Source organism: Phocoena phocoena, chromosome X (genome assembly GCF_963924675.1).
Source record: "Phocoena phocoena chromosome X, mPhoPho1.1, whole genome shotgun sequence".
In the NCBI taxonomy this organism is placed as follows: domain Eukaryota; kingdom Metazoa; phylum Chordata; class Mammalia; order Artiodactyla; family Phocoenidae; genus Phocoena; species Phocoena phocoena.
In genome coordinates this window covers 130,159,243-130,178,448 of record NC_089240.1, presented here as the reverse complement: position 1 = coordinate 130,178,448, position 19,206 = coordinate 130,159,243, and the positions used below count along the sequence as shown (strand labels likewise).

At 37.0% G+C, this 19,206-nt stretch overlaps 1 protein-coding gene across 2 annotated transcripts in view; it reads right to left on the bottom strand.

The window, feature by feature from the left end:
* Nucleotides 1-614: 614 nt before the first annotated feature.
* VAMP7 (vesicle associated membrane protein 7) overlaps nt 615-19,206 on the bottom strand; it is a 66,198-nt gene continuing 47,606 nt past the window's right edge. The window contains exons 6-8 of one of the 2 annotated variants that reach the window (XM_065900749.1): nt 13,350-13,417; nt 5,653-5,745; nt 615-1,511 (exon numbers count right to left, since the gene is read on the bottom strand). In XM_065900749.1, the coding sequence (XP_065756821.1) occupies nt 1,443-1,511; nt 5,653-5,745; nt 13,350-13,417 (230 nt within the window). In that variant the 3' untranslated portion in view covers nt 615-1,442. The remainder of the gene's footprint in view (nt 1,512-5,652; nt 5,746-13,349; nt 13,418-19,206) is intronic. The other variant, XM_065900750.1, reaches the window with a different exon arrangement.

Genomic DNA, 19,206 nt, shown 5'->3' with positions numbered 1-19,206 from the left:
GAGGACTGAAAAAACATTTTCACTATACATGTTCACCAGGAAAAGAGTCCCAAGGGGTTGAAAATATGTCAAATAAACGAATCAGCATAAATTGAAAGGTATATAGATGGAAGAACAGGTAGCAGGTGCCAGATTATGTGACACATAAATATTCAAGGCACATGATTAGGCTAAAAAGGTGACTAGGTTTTACAGACCAATTTGTTCTTTCATTGGGAAAATAGTCAAATGTAATATAATTTCCATTTACTGGCATTTATTGATAAATAAATGCAATTAGATCTACAGCAGCAAATGCTGTCCTTTCAGATACACACCAAAAGTACACACTAGCTAACAGATGCCAGAGTAGCCAAAGCAGTATGATTACACTCCAGTTATTTCACACTGCAGTTACATGGATGTTAGCTAAAATGTCTTGTACTGTTTCTATGTATCATACTGTCTACTCTCAAGTTTCCCAAAAGAATTCTTCAAAACTAGGCAGATTAAAGAACTTACTAAACCACAAAGGATGCTCAAACTACTATTCAACACCAGTCAAACCCAAACCCTGGAGTTGACTGCTGACTATATTCAGTTTGGGCTTTTCCACTGTGGTTCTCTTCTTTTTCTTTGGTGAGCCAGAGGAATGTGTCTCCCCACTCCCTCCACTACCCATTCTATTGTCTACACAATTGCCCTAAATACCCACCAAAGAAAAAGGAATATGTAAAAAACCACAACCTTCAACAATATTTAAACCACCGTCTTCTCAAATCAACTGCAATGGGGAAACAGAGGCTATCAAGCTCTGTGAGGTTTGTGAATGATCAAAACTTTCTTCCTAAAAGTTAATAATAGGCAGACAAGGATAATTCTGTTTGCTTCTAACAGGCTAGCAAAACGTTCCCCATCTGACTGAGATAAAATGTTTAATACTTTACCTGCTTGGGCTCCTAGAAACACCAACAATTAATTACAATTCCCCAAATAACAACAATTTTCCATGTATTTTATTTTCAAGCACTTAAAACCCTTCAAAATCAAAAGACATTAAGACGAGATGTTAGCAATACTGTCTCTTAAACTTTTGTGTGCACAAAGGTCATCCATAATTTCAGTAGACAGCTCATAAGACAGGTGGTTTCTACCTTGGTGATAGCTTTGTGCAGTTATAAACAAAAATTTATCTATAAGTAGATGACACTAGTTAACAAACCAAAGAAACAAAATGCCTTTTTAAGGCTACTGCTGCAATAAATGGTTCAGTCTGAAGTGCACTGGAATAAACTGGTTGATAGGACAAAGATAAATCTGGAGGCATAGAAGAATATTAAAAAAAGAGAAAGAAGAGGGTTGAAGAGACTGGCAGACACCATCTGTCAGTATTAAAAGGCTTGAATCACACGCATTGCTTTTAACTCTTTGTTCTCTCGTATCCTTGGTTAATGATAACTTTTTTATTTCTTCACACAGCTTGGCCATGTAAATCCACCACAGAGTGGTGACACAATAATATAGATGAATACCTGGGGAGGGGCAGAGAAGGCAATTTTATTTTCTTGAATCCATCATAGGCTCCTAAATAATATATAAAGACTGATGAACAAATATTGGTTCCATTAGAGTAGGAGTTGTGTAATAATACAATACACTAATCAAGTATTTTCAAACACAGAAGTGGAATTAAAATGATCTTTTTTGATATAACCCACATCCACTTGAATTCCACTGTTTTCTTTTCTGGTAGGGAAAGCAGTGGGGTTGTTTCTCTTCACTGGGAAGTAGGCAGAATGGAATTATATAAGCAACTCTACTGATAACATCATTGTCATAAAGATCACAAATTAGCATGATTCCCTTAAGTATGATTTTATAATTAAGTATATTTTTAGGTTTTTGCACATGGATTAATTTTTCATTATCAGGATGATTAAAAATATTAAAAAGTATGAGTAGACTCTACATCTATATCACCTATGAGCAAAAATGTTGCCATGAACCTTTCAGTGGATTACAATGATAATTATAATTACCCAATTATAAGTAACACAGCAAAAATACTAGTCCTAATAAAGATGTACTAGCGTTTTAGGACTCAAAAACAGGATACATTGTATGATTCTGTTACGTGAAGTCCTAGAAGAGGCAAAAGTAGTCCACAGCAAAAGAAATCAGAACAATGGTAGCCACTCAGCTGGGGATGGGGGTTGACTGAGAAAGGACATGAACCATCTTTCTGGGGATGAAAACACTCTGTATCTTGATAAAAGTATGGGTTACACAAATGTGTGAATCTGTCATTGAACTGTATGCTTAAGATATGTGCATTTTCCTTTAAGTATCTCAATTTTAAAAAGCTTTAAAAATTGAAAAAACAAAAAAGAGGTATTAGCTTTTTAATTATGGTATTATAATTTTAAATTATGATATTCTGCATGGCATATGCTTGCTCAGATTACTACATTCCAAAAATAGATTCATTGTAAAATTTAGGTTCACATTAAATCAGTCATTTTGTTCTGATTTAAATTGCAACTTTCTAAGATCTCTAAGTGACTGATTTCATTACTCACACACTTAGAAAAAAATACATTATGAATTACATGCTCCCTACCTAAAGTCAGCAAAGTGTTTTTCCTTACTTCTCTACAAATGTTGGGGGTAGGGGTTATAGAAAATTCTGGTTATTAATAAATAGGCTAAACTACTCAACATATTCACATAAACACAGATATTCCAATTTGATAGAAAGTTGACTCTTTGCCACGGCTAAAATATAAGGATTTTTAAAGCTGAAGTACAATATGTTAGGTGACAACACCTTCTGATAAAGGGTTGGCAAGTTGCAAAGTACTCTGCATGTAATAAGTAATCAGTAAATATAATCTGAATTTAATAATAATCTACCTTTATAAATCAATCTAAATTCCTAGACCAAAGAAGGAGGAAGAAGCTAAGCTGAGAAGCCAAGAATGTGCCACCTGAGGATCCTGAACAAGGGAACAATCAAGGCACAATTTCCAGTACAACATTAATAGAGCTATAGCTGCCCTTCTCTGTTAGGCAAGTCCAGCTGTCTAAGGTGGAAGACCTTCAATAGGGGTCAAGGAGAAGTGGAGCTGAGTCAGAGATATCTGCTAGGAGTTAACTTTGGGCATCTGTAAATGAAAAAAGGATGAGGAGGAAATGCTGCTTTGCCCAGACACAAACTACCCCCAAAGCAAAGCATCCCTCCCCCACTCCTTAGAGCAGCAGCTCTCGAGCTTTTGGTTCAGGACTTCTTTACACTCTTAAAAATTAGTGAGGACTCCAAAGACCTCTTGTTTAGAGGTGGGTTATAACTATCAACACTTAACCATATTAGAAATAAAATTTTAAAAATATACCCATTACGTATAAACATAACTAACTACATTTCTGTGAGGTCAGTTTTGTGTGTCAACTTGGGGAGGCTACAGTGCACTGGTATCCAATCAAACACTAATCAAGGTGTTGCTGTATTTTGTAGATGTGATTAAAGCTCATAAATCAGTTGACTTTAAGTAAGGCAGATTATCCTACATAATCTGAATAAGCCTGATCCAAGCAGTTAAAAGGCCTTAAGAGTGGAGCCAAGGTTTCCTTGAAGAAGATATTCTGCCTGTATATACAGGCTTGCTCCTGCCCCTCAGGTCCAGCCAGCCCTTCCTGACAGCCTGCTCTGTGGATTTTGGACTTGCCTAGCCAGCTCTTGCCATTGCAGAAACTAATTCCCTATGATATATCTCTGAATATATATCCAGACAAATTCAAGGAGAGAGTATATTTGTTAACAAGTACAACTTCTATGAAAAAATAATGTTAAAATAAGAATAATAAAAGTTCTTAGAAATTTAAAGCATGGCTTTAAAAAATAAACATTTTAAAATTAATTTTTAAAAAGAAGAACTGGATAGCAGAATGAACAGAGCTGGAAGAGTTAGCTGAATGATTCATCCAGAATGTGTTGCAAAAAGGAGTTTAAACATATTAAAAAGGTTACCAGACATGCAGGATAGTTCAAAGAGGTCCAATATCTTTTTATATTGGGGTTCCAAAAGGAGGACAGCATACAGACTACATTTTTTTTTTGTTTATATTGATGTGGACCATTTTTAAAGTCTTTATTGAATTTGTTACAATATTGCTTCCATTTTGTGTTTTGGATTTTTTGGCCACGAGGCATGTGGGGGATCTTAGCTCCCCAACCAGGGATTGAACCTGCACCCGCTGCATTGGAAGGCAAAGTCTTAACCACTGGACCACCAGGGAAGTCCCTAGACTACTTTATATTTATAGACAAGGGTAAGTAAATAAGTATTAGGAAACTGAACTCACCATGCATTAAAAGAATACTAAAGGCTTCCCTGGTGGCGTAGTGGTTGAGAGTCCGCCTGCCGATGCAGGGGACACGGGTTTGTGCCCCGGTCCGGGAAGATCCCACATGCCGCGGAGCGGCTGGGCCCATGGGCCATGGCCGCTGAGCCTGCGCATCTGGAGCCTGTGCTCCGCAACGGGAGAGGCCACAACAGTGAGAGGCCCGCGTACCACAAAAAAAAAAAAAAAAAAAAAAAAAAGGAATACTACATAATGACCTCTTAGTACTTATCCCAGAAATGAAAGAATAGTTAATTATTAGTGCTTTCATTAATGTCATTCAATATTATTAAATGTTGTTATATTATCAATTCATTGGGTAGAGAAATACCATTTCTTAAAATGAAATGCCTATTCCTGATAAAAAAAACTTTTAGCACTCTAGAAATAAAATGTTCTTTAACCTCACAATAAAAGTAACAAGAATTCATATTAAATATCACTCATAAATATTAGAAGCATTCCAATTAAAACCAGGAACTAAATAAAGATTCCTACTGATACCACAATTATTCAGCACTGCTTGTAAATGAAATGTGTGTGTGTGTGCGTGTGTGTGTGTGTGTATAAATAAATGATGAGGTTAAGATTATTAATAGACAGTATCATAATTTATCTATAGCAGAAGTCAACAAACTACAGCCATCGCCTGTGAGCTAAGAATGGTTTTTATATTTTTCAACAGTTGTTTAAAAAAATAATATGTGACAGAGACTGTATGTGAACTGCAAGGCCTAAAATATTTACTATTTGGACCTCACAGAAAGTTTGCTGACTCCTGATCTACAGCACACAGAAGAATCAACTGACAAACTATTACAACTACTAAAAATTATGCAAGGTTGCCAGAAACAAAACAGATGAATTAGAAAAGAGAAAACAGAAACAAAGGAATAGAAAACAGAATTAACTAGAAAACAGAAATATAATTAGAAAATATTCACTCAATTAGAAAATGTAAGTTTAGAAGAGTCCCATTTCAGCAGTGAGAAAACCATTAAATAATCAGGAATATCTGGAATGCCTTAAACGACTACTTACATATAAGAATTCTCAGTAGGGAAATAGGGTTTAAGTAGGGACGCTATGACACAGTAACTTCATAGGAAAACTAATCCCTGGTCATGTGTTTCACCATTAAAATTTATACATAGCTCATTTCAGAGTGCTAATCACTTTTTTTCAGAGTGTTAATCACTGAGAAAGAATTCCAGCACCTAATTTCTTAGAGATTGAAAAATAAAACCATATATTAAAAGGACAAAAACTTACGACTGATATGATGATGATGATGATAGTGAGCTTGAGATTCTTCATACACATGGCTCGGGCAAGATTTCTGCTGGTTGTTTTGAAGGTGACAGACTAGAAAAAAAAAAGCATGGATTGTTTGATCCCTGGTATTGACTACATGATTGATTTGCAATAATACCTGCAAAACTTTTACTTTCATTAAATTCTGTTTCAATGGTTTTTACCCCTTCCCTCTCCACAGGTAGAGACTGGCCATTCATAATCACTAGTTCCACAAAGCAGGACTCTGCCACATATATGGTAAGCAGTATGAGCCCACTGGAAAGGATTCCCTCCTTTTTCTTCTCCACCACAGCAATGCATGTGATGTTGAGCACTAGAAGTAGTTCTTTGTGATAGCAGAAAAGCCTTTTCATCTTCATGCTTCCAATAAGAAAGCATGAGCTAGTTGGCTGCAAACACATTTGCCTACTCTGCCCAGTATAATCCTGGCATTGTGAACCATAAGAACCTGTTCAATTTCCATAGGAAGATATGTATTTACTCGTATGAGGGCCCAAACCCAAAGAACTTCACTCCTTCAGTTATCCATTTTCTGTTGCAGCATCAATTTCTCAATATCTACTGAACGATTCCCACCAGGACACAAGCAGTTTAAAACAAACAAACAAACAAAAATTCCTAAGAGCCCAGCAATTCCACTCCTAGGTATATACCCAACAGAGATATATGTATAAGTTCATCTAAAGACATATACAAAAATGTTTCTAACTGCACTATTTGTCTAATCTCATGACTGGAAACAACCCAAATGCCTACTAAGTGTACTGTATCATGAAGAATTTAACCTTGCCCAAACAGGGATCTGACCTTTGCTCTCAGCTCCTGGGAGGTAACCTTTTCTTTTCTGGGGGCCATGGGCTAGCCAAATAGTAACAATGTGATTTAGTGCAGGGACTACTCTCTCTAGAAAGCCCAACTATATGATTTAGGATAGGGGCTCTGGGTCTCTAGAGGAGCTAGAGACTGGAGACTCAGATTAAGCAAGTAGGCAATCAGTCAATCATGCTTATGTAATGAAACCACAATAAAAACTGAAAAATGAAATAACAAGGTCCTACTGTATAGCACAGGGAACTATGTTCAGTATCCTATAATAAGCCATAAAGGAAAAGAATGTGAAAAAGAATACATACATACATATATATATATATATATATATATATATATGTATAACTGAATCACTTTACTGTACACCAGAAACTAATGGAACATTGTAAATCAACTATACTTCAATAAAAACAACAACAAAACTGAACAATGAAGCTTGGGCAAGCTTCCTTGTTGTACAATGCTCTGTGTATTTTGTGAAATAAAATTCATATTTTATGGCAAGACAAAAATTTAAACATAAAAATTTTTCTCTGCCCTTTGGCCTCCTCTCTCCCCACAATGTGCACTGTGTATCTGCATTATGCATTGACCAAACCTTCCCCATCAGCAAAAACTCCTGCTCAACCATAAAGACCAACATTCTCCCAGCACCAACAAGACAACTTAAAGATAACATTCCTTCTTGATCTTGTAAGGGGTCACAGTGACACTTAGATCTGGATTGTGTAAGTGTCAATAATATGTCATTTAATGTCCAGTCCTCTGTCTCAAAAGCCTTATAGAACTGTGACTTGACTTCTAACAGGTGGAACAGTTCTCTGAGCTTTCTGAGATTCTCTTCCCTGGTTATAATTCTCAAATTTGGCTCAAATAAAATTTTCCATTTCTTTCTTAGATGGACTGATTAATTCTTTGTTGACAATGTCATCACACATCTATGCTGGGAGAGTAATGAGCCCATAGGGAAAGAACAACAGAAACTGTGGGTTTGTTACCTCTCCAACTCCACCCAATGTGCTGCTTCTTTTGGCTGAGCTTAATCTGTAACCTTTGCCTGTAAAAAACCATAACTATAATAGCTTTCATAGAGTTCTGTGAGTCCTTCTAGTGAGTTATCAAACCTTAGAATGGTTTGGGGAATGAACAAACTTGCAGCTGGTGTCAGAATTGAGGGAGGCTTGGGGACTGTGCCCTCTAAATTGTACATAGTTGGTGAACTTCTCAGTTGCCCAAACTCTTTTCAATTACTCACAAACTAAGTCACAATAAAGACTCCAAGAAGGAGGAAGATAATATGAATAAGAAAAAGTAGTGAGCAATGAAACTAATAAACCTAAATACAGTTATGTGATTCAACAGGTTGGGGTGAAGATTTCTCCACAATCCTCAGGTCAGTATTTGAACACTGATATATCACCTGTTTAAAACCAGTTCAACTATAAAGAACAATTGTTACACCTTACCAAAGCTTCCCTTGGGGATGGGTGGGGGTGGATGTAAGTAGAAAAGAACAAAAAGATATAAAAACCCCTGTGAGAATGACAAGGGCAAGCTGACCAGCCTGATGGCCTCTCCACTTCATGTAGATGGTTTCACTAGCAGCTGATGATGCACTAAAAATGGGCAAAGGACTTGAATAATTTCTCCCAAGAAGATATACAAATTGTCAATAAGCACACGGAAAGATTATCAACATCATTAGTCCTTAGGGAAATGAAAATCAAAACCACAATGACATACCACTTCATACCCACCAGGATGGCTATAAGAAAACTATGGAAAATAACAAGTGCTGGTGAAGATGTGGAAAAACTGGTATCCTTGCACATGTTGGGAATGTAAAATGGTGTGGCAGTTATGAAAAAATGTTTGGTAGTCCCTCAAAAAGCTAAACATAGGATTACCATATGACCCAGTAATTCCACTCGTAGGTAAATACCCAAAGGAACTAAAAGCAGGGACTTGAATGGATACTTGTATGCCAATGTTCATAGCAGAATTATTCACAAGCGCCCAAAGATGGAAATAACTCAGCGGTCCATCAACAGATGAATGGATAAATAAAATGTGGTATATCCCTATAATGGAATATTATTCAGCCATAAAAATAAATGAAGTCCTGACACATGCTACAACATGGATGAAACTTGAAAATATGACGCAAAGTGAAATAAGCCAGACACAAAAGGACAAATTATTGTAGGATTCCAATTATAGATCTCTAGAATAGGCAAATTCATAGAGACAAAAAGTAGATAAGAGGTTACCAGGGGCTGGGGGGAGTGGGAATGGGAACTTATTGGTTAACAGTTACAGAATTTGTTTGGCATAATGACAAAGTTTTGGACACAGATAGTGATGATGGCTGCACAACACTGTGAATGTAATTAATGTCACTGAATTATACACTAAAATGGTTAAAATGGCAAATTTATTATATGTATATATTTCACCACAATTAAAAATTATAATGTAATATGCCAAAACCCATTGAACTGTACACTTTAAATGGGTCAACTGTACGGTCTGTGATTTATTGATCAATAAATAAATAATTAAATAAGGTTGTTAGAAAAACCAAGAGGTGATAAAATGAAACAATTTTTTAAACATTTGAATAAACAAAATAAAAAAGAGGAACAAAGAGGACAGAGCAAATAAAAACCAAAGAGCAACATAGCTTACTTAAACTCAACTCTATCAATATTTATATTACATGTAAGTGGAATAAACATTTCAATTATAAATATACTTTATATATTAAGCAATGTAGAGGAAAGCATGCAAATGTTAAGGAGACACACGAAAGACATAAAAAAGATCAAAATCAAACTTGTAGACATGAAAAATACACAAAATGGGAGTAACAGATTACAAACTGCAGCATAAAAAGATAAGTAAACTTGAAGACACTGTAATAGAAACTATCCTAAATGAAACACAGAAAGAAAAAAGACTGAAAAAAACGAACAGGGCATCAGTGAGTTGTGGGACAACTTCAAGTGCTTTAATGTACACATAACTGGAGTCCTAGAAGGAAAGAAGGACAGGAAAATATTTGAAGAAATAACAGCTGACTGTTTTCATAATTTGATAAAAACTACAAACCCACAGCTCAACAAACCCAGAGCTGAAGAAACATAAAGAAAACTACACCAAAGTATATTATAATCAAATTTCTTAAAACCAATGATAGAAAAATCTCATAAGCACCCAGAGGAAAAAAAGACAAATTATATATGTAAAAACAACAGTGGCATTTTTGTCAGAAACAATATAAAAAACAGTGATGAAACATCTTTCAAATATTGAAAGAAAAAAATAATATAGAATTCTAGTCTGTGAAAATATCTTTAAGAAAAGGAAGTGAAATAAAGACTTTTCTGATATACAAATACTGAAAGAATTCATTACTAGCAGACCTACACTACAAGAAATGTTAAAAGACATCCTACAGGCAGAAAGAAAATGTCACCAGATGGAAATCTGGATCCACACAAAAGAATGAAGAGTTACGAGAAATATTAACTATATGGATAAATACAAAAGATGTTTTTCTTATTATTTAAATCTCTTTTGAAGGTTATATGTGTGTATAAAAGTATGACAAAAATAGCACCAAGGCCAGGTAAAAATTGGAGGTATACTATTATAAGGTTCTCATACTATTTGTGAAGTGGAATAATACCACTTGGAGGTAGATTATGATAAGTTAAAGCCTTATACTGTAAACCTTAAAGCAATCACAAAATAACAAAACAGAATAAAAATGGAATTTAAGACGTACTCATTAATGGAACAGAAGGCAGAAAAAGAAAGTGAAGGGAACAAAGAACAGATGGTAAAAAAAAAAAAAAAGGAAACAAATAGTAAAATGGTAGATTTAAAACCTTCCCACAAAGAAAACTCCAGGCTGAGACTGCTTCGCTGGTGAATCCTTCCAAAGAGCAAAGGAGCAAATAATATCGATACTACCTAAACACTTTTGGAGGATAGAGAGAGAGAGGTAACACTTCCCAACCTGTTTGATGGGGCCAGTATATCCCTGATGCCAAAGCCCAAAAAGAAAAATAAATTATAGACAAACATCCCTCATGAACACAGATACAAAATTTCTGAATAAATCAATAGCAAATCCAATAAGGTATTAGATAAAAAGGATACTGTATCATGATCTTGCAGGAATGCAAGGTTAGTTTAACATTCAGAAATAAATATTAGTTTAGTAAGTTAGGTTCAGTCATATTAACTGATTAAAGGAGAAAAACCATATAATCTTCTCAATATATAGAGAAAAAATATTTGATAAAATTCATGAATAAAACTCTGAAATGAGGAATTGAAGGAACTTCTTTCACCTGATAAAGGGTACCTATTAAAAAATCTACAGCTAACAACATAATTGTGAAAATACTGATTTTTTCCCCATAAGATGTGCTTCATTCAAGAATGTCCAGTCACAACTTGTCTTCACTATTGTGTAGAAGGTTCTAGCCAGTGCAGTAATACAAGGAAAAGAAATAAAATGTAAGCACCTACAAAAAAGCTCATAGAACTAATAAGTGAATTTTGGAAAGTTGAAGGATACAAACCAGGTCAATATATAAAAATTAATTTCATTTCTATATAATTAGCAATAAATATTGGAAAACAAAATTTAAAATAGAATGCAAGAGCATGAAATTCTCAAAGGTATATTTCACAAAATATGTGCAAGACTTGTACACCAAAAACTAAAAAGCACTGGTGAGAAAAATTAAAGAAATCCTATGCAAAAGCAGACATATGCCAAGTTAATGGATAGGAAGACTCAACGCTGTCAAGATTACCAATTCTCCTTAAGTTGACCTATCAGTTAAATGCAATCACAATCAAAGATACAATTTTTTTTTAAGGATGGAAAATAACAAGCTTATTCTGAAACACAAACGGAAATGCAAAGGACCTAAAATGGTGAAGACAGTCCTAGTGAAGAACAGAGTGAAGGACTTAGGGAATTCTATAAAGCTACAGTTAGCAATACAGTGTGGTACTGGCATAAAGATAGACAAAGAGAACAATGTAACGAAATAGAGAATCCAGAATTAAAGCCCCACAGAGGAGGATGGATAAATAGTGGTAGGTAGACTTATACAATGGAATATGTAGTACAAAACAATAAAAAATAATAAATTATTACTACATTCAACAACATGGATGAATCTCATAGGCATACTGGTGAGTGAAAGGGGACAGATGCAAATATATAACACACGTTTCCACTTTTCTATACATTTTAAGAACGGGAAAAACATTATCTAGGGTGATATAAGTCAGAAAAGTTACTTCTGCTGGGGATTATTAACTGGAAGGGGCTTGAGGCTGCCTTCTGAGGTGCTGATAGTGTTTTATATCTTGACCTAGGTGGCGGTTACATGGGTATAAACATGTAAAACAATAACTGAGCTGCACACTTATTACAAGTAGCACATTTGCTGCACTTTATTGTATTCGTTATTCCTCCATAAAAAGAGGCAGCAGTTAATGAGTACCTTTTGTTAATCTGGGTGATGTAGTCAACAAAATTAAGAAAGCTTTTTTTGGAAAGTGCAGACTATACTAGTACTGGTCAAACACAGGCCACTCCAGCTAAATAAGGTCATCTTCAGGGACTGAGGATACCTAAGAGATAGACTGGAAGTACAAAAAAACTTGTCATCAGATCTACAATCAGACACCTGTCTCTCTTTGTCCCCAAGCAACGGTTTACAAAGTGAGCCATTATAGAACCCTGGTGTCTTAACTTCCTGTATGGTGCCACCCTTCCTCCAATTTCCATGTACTTTGGTGAAAAAACTATTATCCTCCTAAGACCTACCGTTAATAGATGTCTCTGTAAAACTAACAATAACAATAAACCTTTAAATAGCTCTTACTATGTATCAGACACTGTGTTAGGGGTTTTGCATGCATTGTGTGCTTTAACCCTCAAAACACTATGAAAAAGATTCATCTTCATTTTCCAGATGATGACGACTGAGGTATAGAGAGTTTAAGTAACTTGCCTAAGGTCACACAACTAGTGAGTGACAGAGCTGGGATTCAATCCCAGGCAACCAGACTCTAGAGCTTGTGCTCTTAACCACTAAAATCTACCTGTCAGTAAGAATGAACAAGATCACTCACTGATATCTGTTTCAAGGGGTAAATTTCTACTCTTCATGTAAATTTGTAATTGTATAGACCCAAATTGTAACTGATCTCTGCCCTCCTTCTATTCACTGTATATGTATCATCTTCCCTGAAAACTTTCATCCACCAACCAGATGGAAAATGCAGAGACACACGTAATTGTAGCATAAGTAGGTTACAGGGACACATCCTTCCCTATCAATCTCTGCCTCTTGCTTAATACAAAAAAAGCCCAAGCTGTCACGGTAAGCAAGAAAGTGACTGAACTGTCTGATTTTTAGGATCCACAATGGGTCACAACTGGCCCGCACTTCTGTTTTGTGTTTTACGAATGTACAGAGAACAGACTGGTATATGTAGCTAAGGTGCTAAATTATGTAGGCATCAATCCAAAGCTTTAACAAATTGTTTCTTTATATTGAGTATGTTTTCCAAATGAAAGCTTCCTTAATGGCTATTAATGGGTTGTGGCTTTTTTCTATGCCTCATTGATATCCTCATGATCACAACGCAGTCACATAATGGGGGTTAGAATGGAAAAAAAACCCCACTAAAGTATTGAATTTAAGACATTTCCCTATTATATTAGCCATCAACCATGGTTTCTCTAGTTTACATCCTGGAAAAATATTACCATACCCCATACTTACCGAATCCACGAGATTTTCTGTTTTATCTATCAATAATTCCAATCTTTCGCCTCGCTGAGCTACCAGATCTGAAAATGTTGGAAAAACAAAAAATATCATGTTTATATTACAAATCTACTAATTTTGCCTTTAAGCCAAATCTGATTTTAATTATTGTTGGTATTCTTGACGACTCATATTTACTATGGAAGCACTTATATCTTTAAGTAATGGAAGACTTTAGTAAAGCTTACCAACTAAAGTAGGTGTTGTCAGTTTTTTTGTAAAGGGCCAGACACTAAATATTTTAGGCTTTGTGGGCCAAATGGTCTCAATTGCAATTACTGAACTCTGTCAGCCATAAACAATACATAAACGAATGGGCATGACTGTGTTCCAATGAAACTTTATTTAGAAAAAGAGGCCAGATTTGATCCAAGGGCTGTAGTTTGCAAACACCTGAATTAAGGGTATGATCTGAGAGTAAAAACCAAAAAAGAACCTTCAAAATAAATGAGAGTTGGACATTTCCAGAATTGCAGTGTGAGGAGCTCCACAGAGCCTCTCTCCAATAAAACCACCATAACTGGTAAAAATTATAAAAACAAACAAAAACAAGTTAAAGTCTCTGAAAACTGTGAATGTCCTAAGGGCATACAGCAAATGAAGAAACATTTACACAAGAAAATCAATGAATTCTTAGTAAGAAAAGTGAGAGTCTATGGTATTTGAGACATGATCTACTCCATGCTTCAGTTCAGTGAGATGGAAGCTCTACTCCTGGCAAATAAAGCCTGGGAGTGCTCTTTCCCCTCAGGTCCCATTCAAAGGCTATGCTTTGCCCCCAGGAGGAGCAACTCATCAGCATTTCTCCTCCTACCTCACCCCATCCCCAGGTCCATAAGGCAGAAGCTCTACTCTAGCATGGCATGACTGGTAGGTGTGAGGCTTCCTCCATCTACCTAGTCCCCATGCACAGGGCAGAAGCTCTACCGCAAGTGGAGGCCAAGAATAGTGGGCTCTGAGTGCCCCTGCCCTGATGTAACTCATAGAGTACAGGTTCCATACTGGGAGAGGCAAGCCAAGAAAACCAGGGTTACCCAGCACTCCACTGGTAGGGCAAGGGTGTCACTCCAAGAGAAGCAGTCCACTGTTCCTATCCATAGCTCCAGAACAGTGGTTCATAGATTGTTCCCAGGGGGAAAGGCAGGACTTAAGAACAGAGAGCTTTCCTAAGAGAACAGACTTTATTTGGAACAGAGTATGGAGAAGTTCAAGCCTAAGGGTGCTGTCAAAAACAATGGAGATTTGAGAGATGAGCAGTTACAGGAAGCTGGGAGCTTCATGAGAATAACAAGCTAAACCATGTGACAGCTAGAAGTTTAACAGAGAGTACCTGGGGGAAGAGTCAGCTAAGAAGAACCCTCCTGAGGTCCGAACAAATACCTAAGACTGGCCTCAAACACAAGGGAACCCCAAATCTAATTAGATCACTGGAGGACTTTATATATGGGAAACTGTCAGAAAAATAAAAATGGAACAATTAGTCTGCAATTAGTGGAGGCTAACAGCTGGGTGAGGTACCACAGAGGCAGGCTTAATAGGGAGATTAGGAAAAGAAACAAGAAAGCTGTGTCATTCCAGGGTGACTGTGCGCATGCCCAAGGCTGTTCCCTCTGAGAGGTGACATTAGAGGCTGCACACTGTGGGAGAAATAGACTTCAAAGAAAAAGTGCAGCCAAGTCACTAAACAAATAAACCAGCAAACAATACACCCTAGGGGTTGGGAATCAGTACCCAGAGTTGCTACATTATTGAAAATGTCCAATTTTCAAAAAAAGTTATGATATGAAAAGAAACAGGAAAGTGTGATCCATACACAGGAAAAAGAGCAGAAATTAGAAACTTGCTTGGGGGAGGGAGAGCTCAGCTGCTTCACTCAACAATGAAATGAAATTAGAAATCAATAACAAGGAAAACTTATGGGATTAAGTAAAAGCAGTGAATAGAAGGAAATTTATAGCAGCAAACACCTACATTACAGAGAAGAAAAATGTTATAGACTGAATTGAGTCCCCACAAATTCATATATTGAAGCCCTAACCCCTAATGTGATAGTACTTGGAGATGGGGCCTTTGGGAGATCATTAGATTTAGATGAGGCCATGAAGGCTTGTGATGGGATTAGTGGCCTTATAAGAAGAAACACCAGAGAGCTTGCTCCCTGTCTTACTTCCAGCCATGTGAGGACACAGTGACAAGGCACACCATCTGCAAGCTGGGAAGAGAGTGATAAGGCACCATCTGCAAGCTGGGAAGACAGTTCCCATACAGGCACCCTGACCTTAGAATTCCAGCCTCCAGAACTGTGAGAATATCAATTTCTGTTGTTTAAGCCACCCAGTCTATAGTAATTTTTTATAGTACTCTAAGTTGACTAAGACAAAAGATCCCAAATTAATAACCTATTGTTCTATCTTAAGGAACTGGGAAAAGAAGAGCAAACTAAATCCAAAGCTAACAGAGGGAAGTAGATAATAAACATTAGAGCAGAAAAAATATATAGATCATAAAAGAAAAATAGAGAAAATCAATGAAACCAAAAGTAGGTTTGAAAAGATCAACAAAATTGACAAATATTTGCATAAACAGACCAAAAAAAGAGAGAATACTCAAATTACTAAAATAATAACTATCAAATTCATAGAAATGAAAGGGATCCTAAGAGAACTATGAACAAGAGTATGTCAACATATTAGATAAATGAAATGGATAAATTCCTAGAAAGACACAAACCACCAAAACAGACTCAAGAAGAAACAGAATATCTGAATAGAGCTACAACAAATAAAGAGATTGAATCAGTAATCTTTAAACTTTGCAGAAAGAAAAGCACAAGCACAGATGGCTTCAAGGGTGAATTCTACCAAACATTTCAAGAAGAATTAATACCAATTTTTTACAAATTCTTTTAAAAATAGAAGAGAAAGGAATACTTGCAACTCATCCTATAAGGTCAGTATTACTCTGGTATCAAAACCAGATAAAGGTATCACAAGAAAATAATAGATCAATATCTCTTATGAATAAAGACATAAGAAGTCCTCAGTAAAGTACTGGCAAAATGAATCCAGCAATATATAAAAAGGATTATACACGATGATGAAGTGGCATTTGTTTCAGAAATGCAAGGTTGATTTAGTATTCAAAAGTCAATTATTGTAATGTTTTAATAAAATAAAGGACAAAAACCAATATGATCATTTCAACAGATACAAAAAAGGACTTGACAAAAACCAACACCTTTACATGATAACTCAACAAACAAGAAATAGAAGGGAACTTCCTGAACCTGACAAATGGCACCTATGAAAGAACCACAGCTAACATCATACGTAACTGTGAAAGTCTTCCTAAGATCAGGAATAAGACAAGGATGTCCACTCTTGCTACTTTCATTCAACACTGTACCGGAGGTTCTAGCCAGGGCAATTAGGCAGGAGAAAGAAATGAAAGTTATCCAGATTGGAAAGGAAGAATTAAAACTCTACTTTCAGATGGTATGATCCTATATACATAAAATCATAAGGAACTATTAAATGAGTTCAACAAGATTGTACAAGATCAAAATACAAAAACCAACTGTATTTCTATACATGAGCAATGAAAAATCCAAGAAAAAAAGTTCAATTTACAATAGCATAAAAAAATGGGAACGAGGCAAGAAAGATGTTGGAAGAGAGATACTATTAAAAAGAAATTATTCTGGCACTTGTCAAAAATGGTAAGAAAGACTTTATTCAAGACTATTGCAATAGGGGTCAAGATTATTGGAATAGGGGAGAGAGACTGAGCTCAACTCTGAATATAACAAGGACAAGTGACGTCAGCATCATAGCGGCATAAGATATTCCTTTTTGTCCCCCCTTTTAAACAACTAGTTAGGCATCCATCCATGAACAAAAGTCCCTCTGTTAGAGTTCTGGGATCCAGATATGCCAAGGGACCTGGGAGGAGTCTCATCCACCTGTGCATCAGTAATAGGCAGAAAGACCATTGTATGAGCTGTGGAATCAGCAGGACCGGTGAACCTGCCCCAATCCCTCTTGGCCATGGTTAGGCTGGGGAAAACCTGAAGAGTACAGACTTGAGCAGGCACCCAAGGACAAAACAGAATTTGTATAACTCCAGCCTTGCTGAGGGGAGATTCCAGCAAGCTACTGGAGCAAAACAAAACAAAACAAATTTGAGGCTGGGACCTCCATGACTGGGGGAAGGGGGAAGGGAAGAAATCAGGAAAGCAGCAGGTAAGAATATCAATATTAAAGGGATATAGTTCCTGATGACTGTGTTCAAGACTTCAGTGGAAAGTCCATCCGTGAGCTTCTGGGAAACCCTCACCCGATGATCCCCTCACCAGTCCCACAGTCACCCCCAATGCCCAGAGTGCAAGACTCACACCTCCCCCCACTCTCCGGCCAGCTCCTTATATGTGCTCCTGAGTTCAGTGGCAAGAGCAAGCTCCAATAAAAGAAGTGCTCTCAAAATATCTGACCAGGGTCTATGTGAAAGGGAGAAACCAAAAACTTGAACTGTAGTGCTACCTTCTGAAAAACAAAAGAGAGGTTTCTAGCAGACATCCTGGTGAGCTGTAAGACCAGACAAGACATAAAAGAATAATTATGCCACAAGAGGGAGCAAGAAGCATGGAGCAGGTATATCCACACAAGGTCAGAGAAAACCCCCGATATAACAGGACATATGAACAATATTTCCCACCTGAAGGCAATGAGCAAAGTTTTGAGGAAGTGTCTGCTACTTCATGTGTGAAAGCAGTGACACAAAACTCCAAGGAACATGAAGAATCAAGGAAACATGATATCACCAAAAGGTAATAATCAGGGCTTCCCTGGTGGCGCAGTGGTTGAGAGTCTGCCTGCCGATGCAGGGGACGCGGGTTCGTGCCCCGGTCCGGGAGGATCCCACATGCCACGAAGCGGCTGGGCCCGTGAGCCATGGCCGCTGAGCCTGCACGTCCGGAGCCTGTGCTCCGCAACGGGAGAGGCCTCAACAGTGAGAGGCCCGCATACCGCAAAAAAAAAAAAAAAAAAAAAAAAAGGGTAATAATCACCAATAACCAAAGACATGAAATTTTAGGATCTAGCTGAAAATTCAAAATAGCAGGTTTTTGCTTATTTATTTATTTATAGCTGTGCTGAGTCTTCGTTTCTGTGTGTGGGCTTTCTCCAGTTGCGGCAAGCGGGGGCCACTCTTCATCGTGGTGCACGGGCCTCTCACTGTCACGGAGCACAAGCTCCAGACACGCAGGCTCAGTAGTTGTGGCTCACGGGCCTAGTTGCTCCGCGGCATGTGGGATCTTCCCAGACCAGGGCTCGAACCCGTGTCCCCTGCATTGGCAGGAAGATTCTCAACCACTGCTGCCACCAGGGAAGCCCAAAATAGCAGTTTTGAGGAAACCAAAAGAGCAGCAAGAAAACACAGAAAGACAATTCAAGAATATCAGGAAAATAGTACATGAACAAAATCTGAAATTTAATAAAGAGATATAAATCATGGAAAATAACCAAACAGAAATTCTGGAGCTGAAGAATTCAATGAGTAAAATGAAAAATGCAATAGAGAGCATCTATCTCAGAGTAGACTGAGTGGAAGATAGATTAAATGAGCTAAAGGATAGGAAATTTGAAATCAGAGGATAACAAAGAGAAAATAATGAAAAAGAGTGATTTAGAAAGCCTATGTGATCTATAGGACTCCAGCAAACATACAAATATTATAATAACTGGGGTTCCAGAGGAAAAGAGAGGGATAAAAGGCAGAAAAGTTATTAAAGATATAATAGCTGAGAACTTCCCAA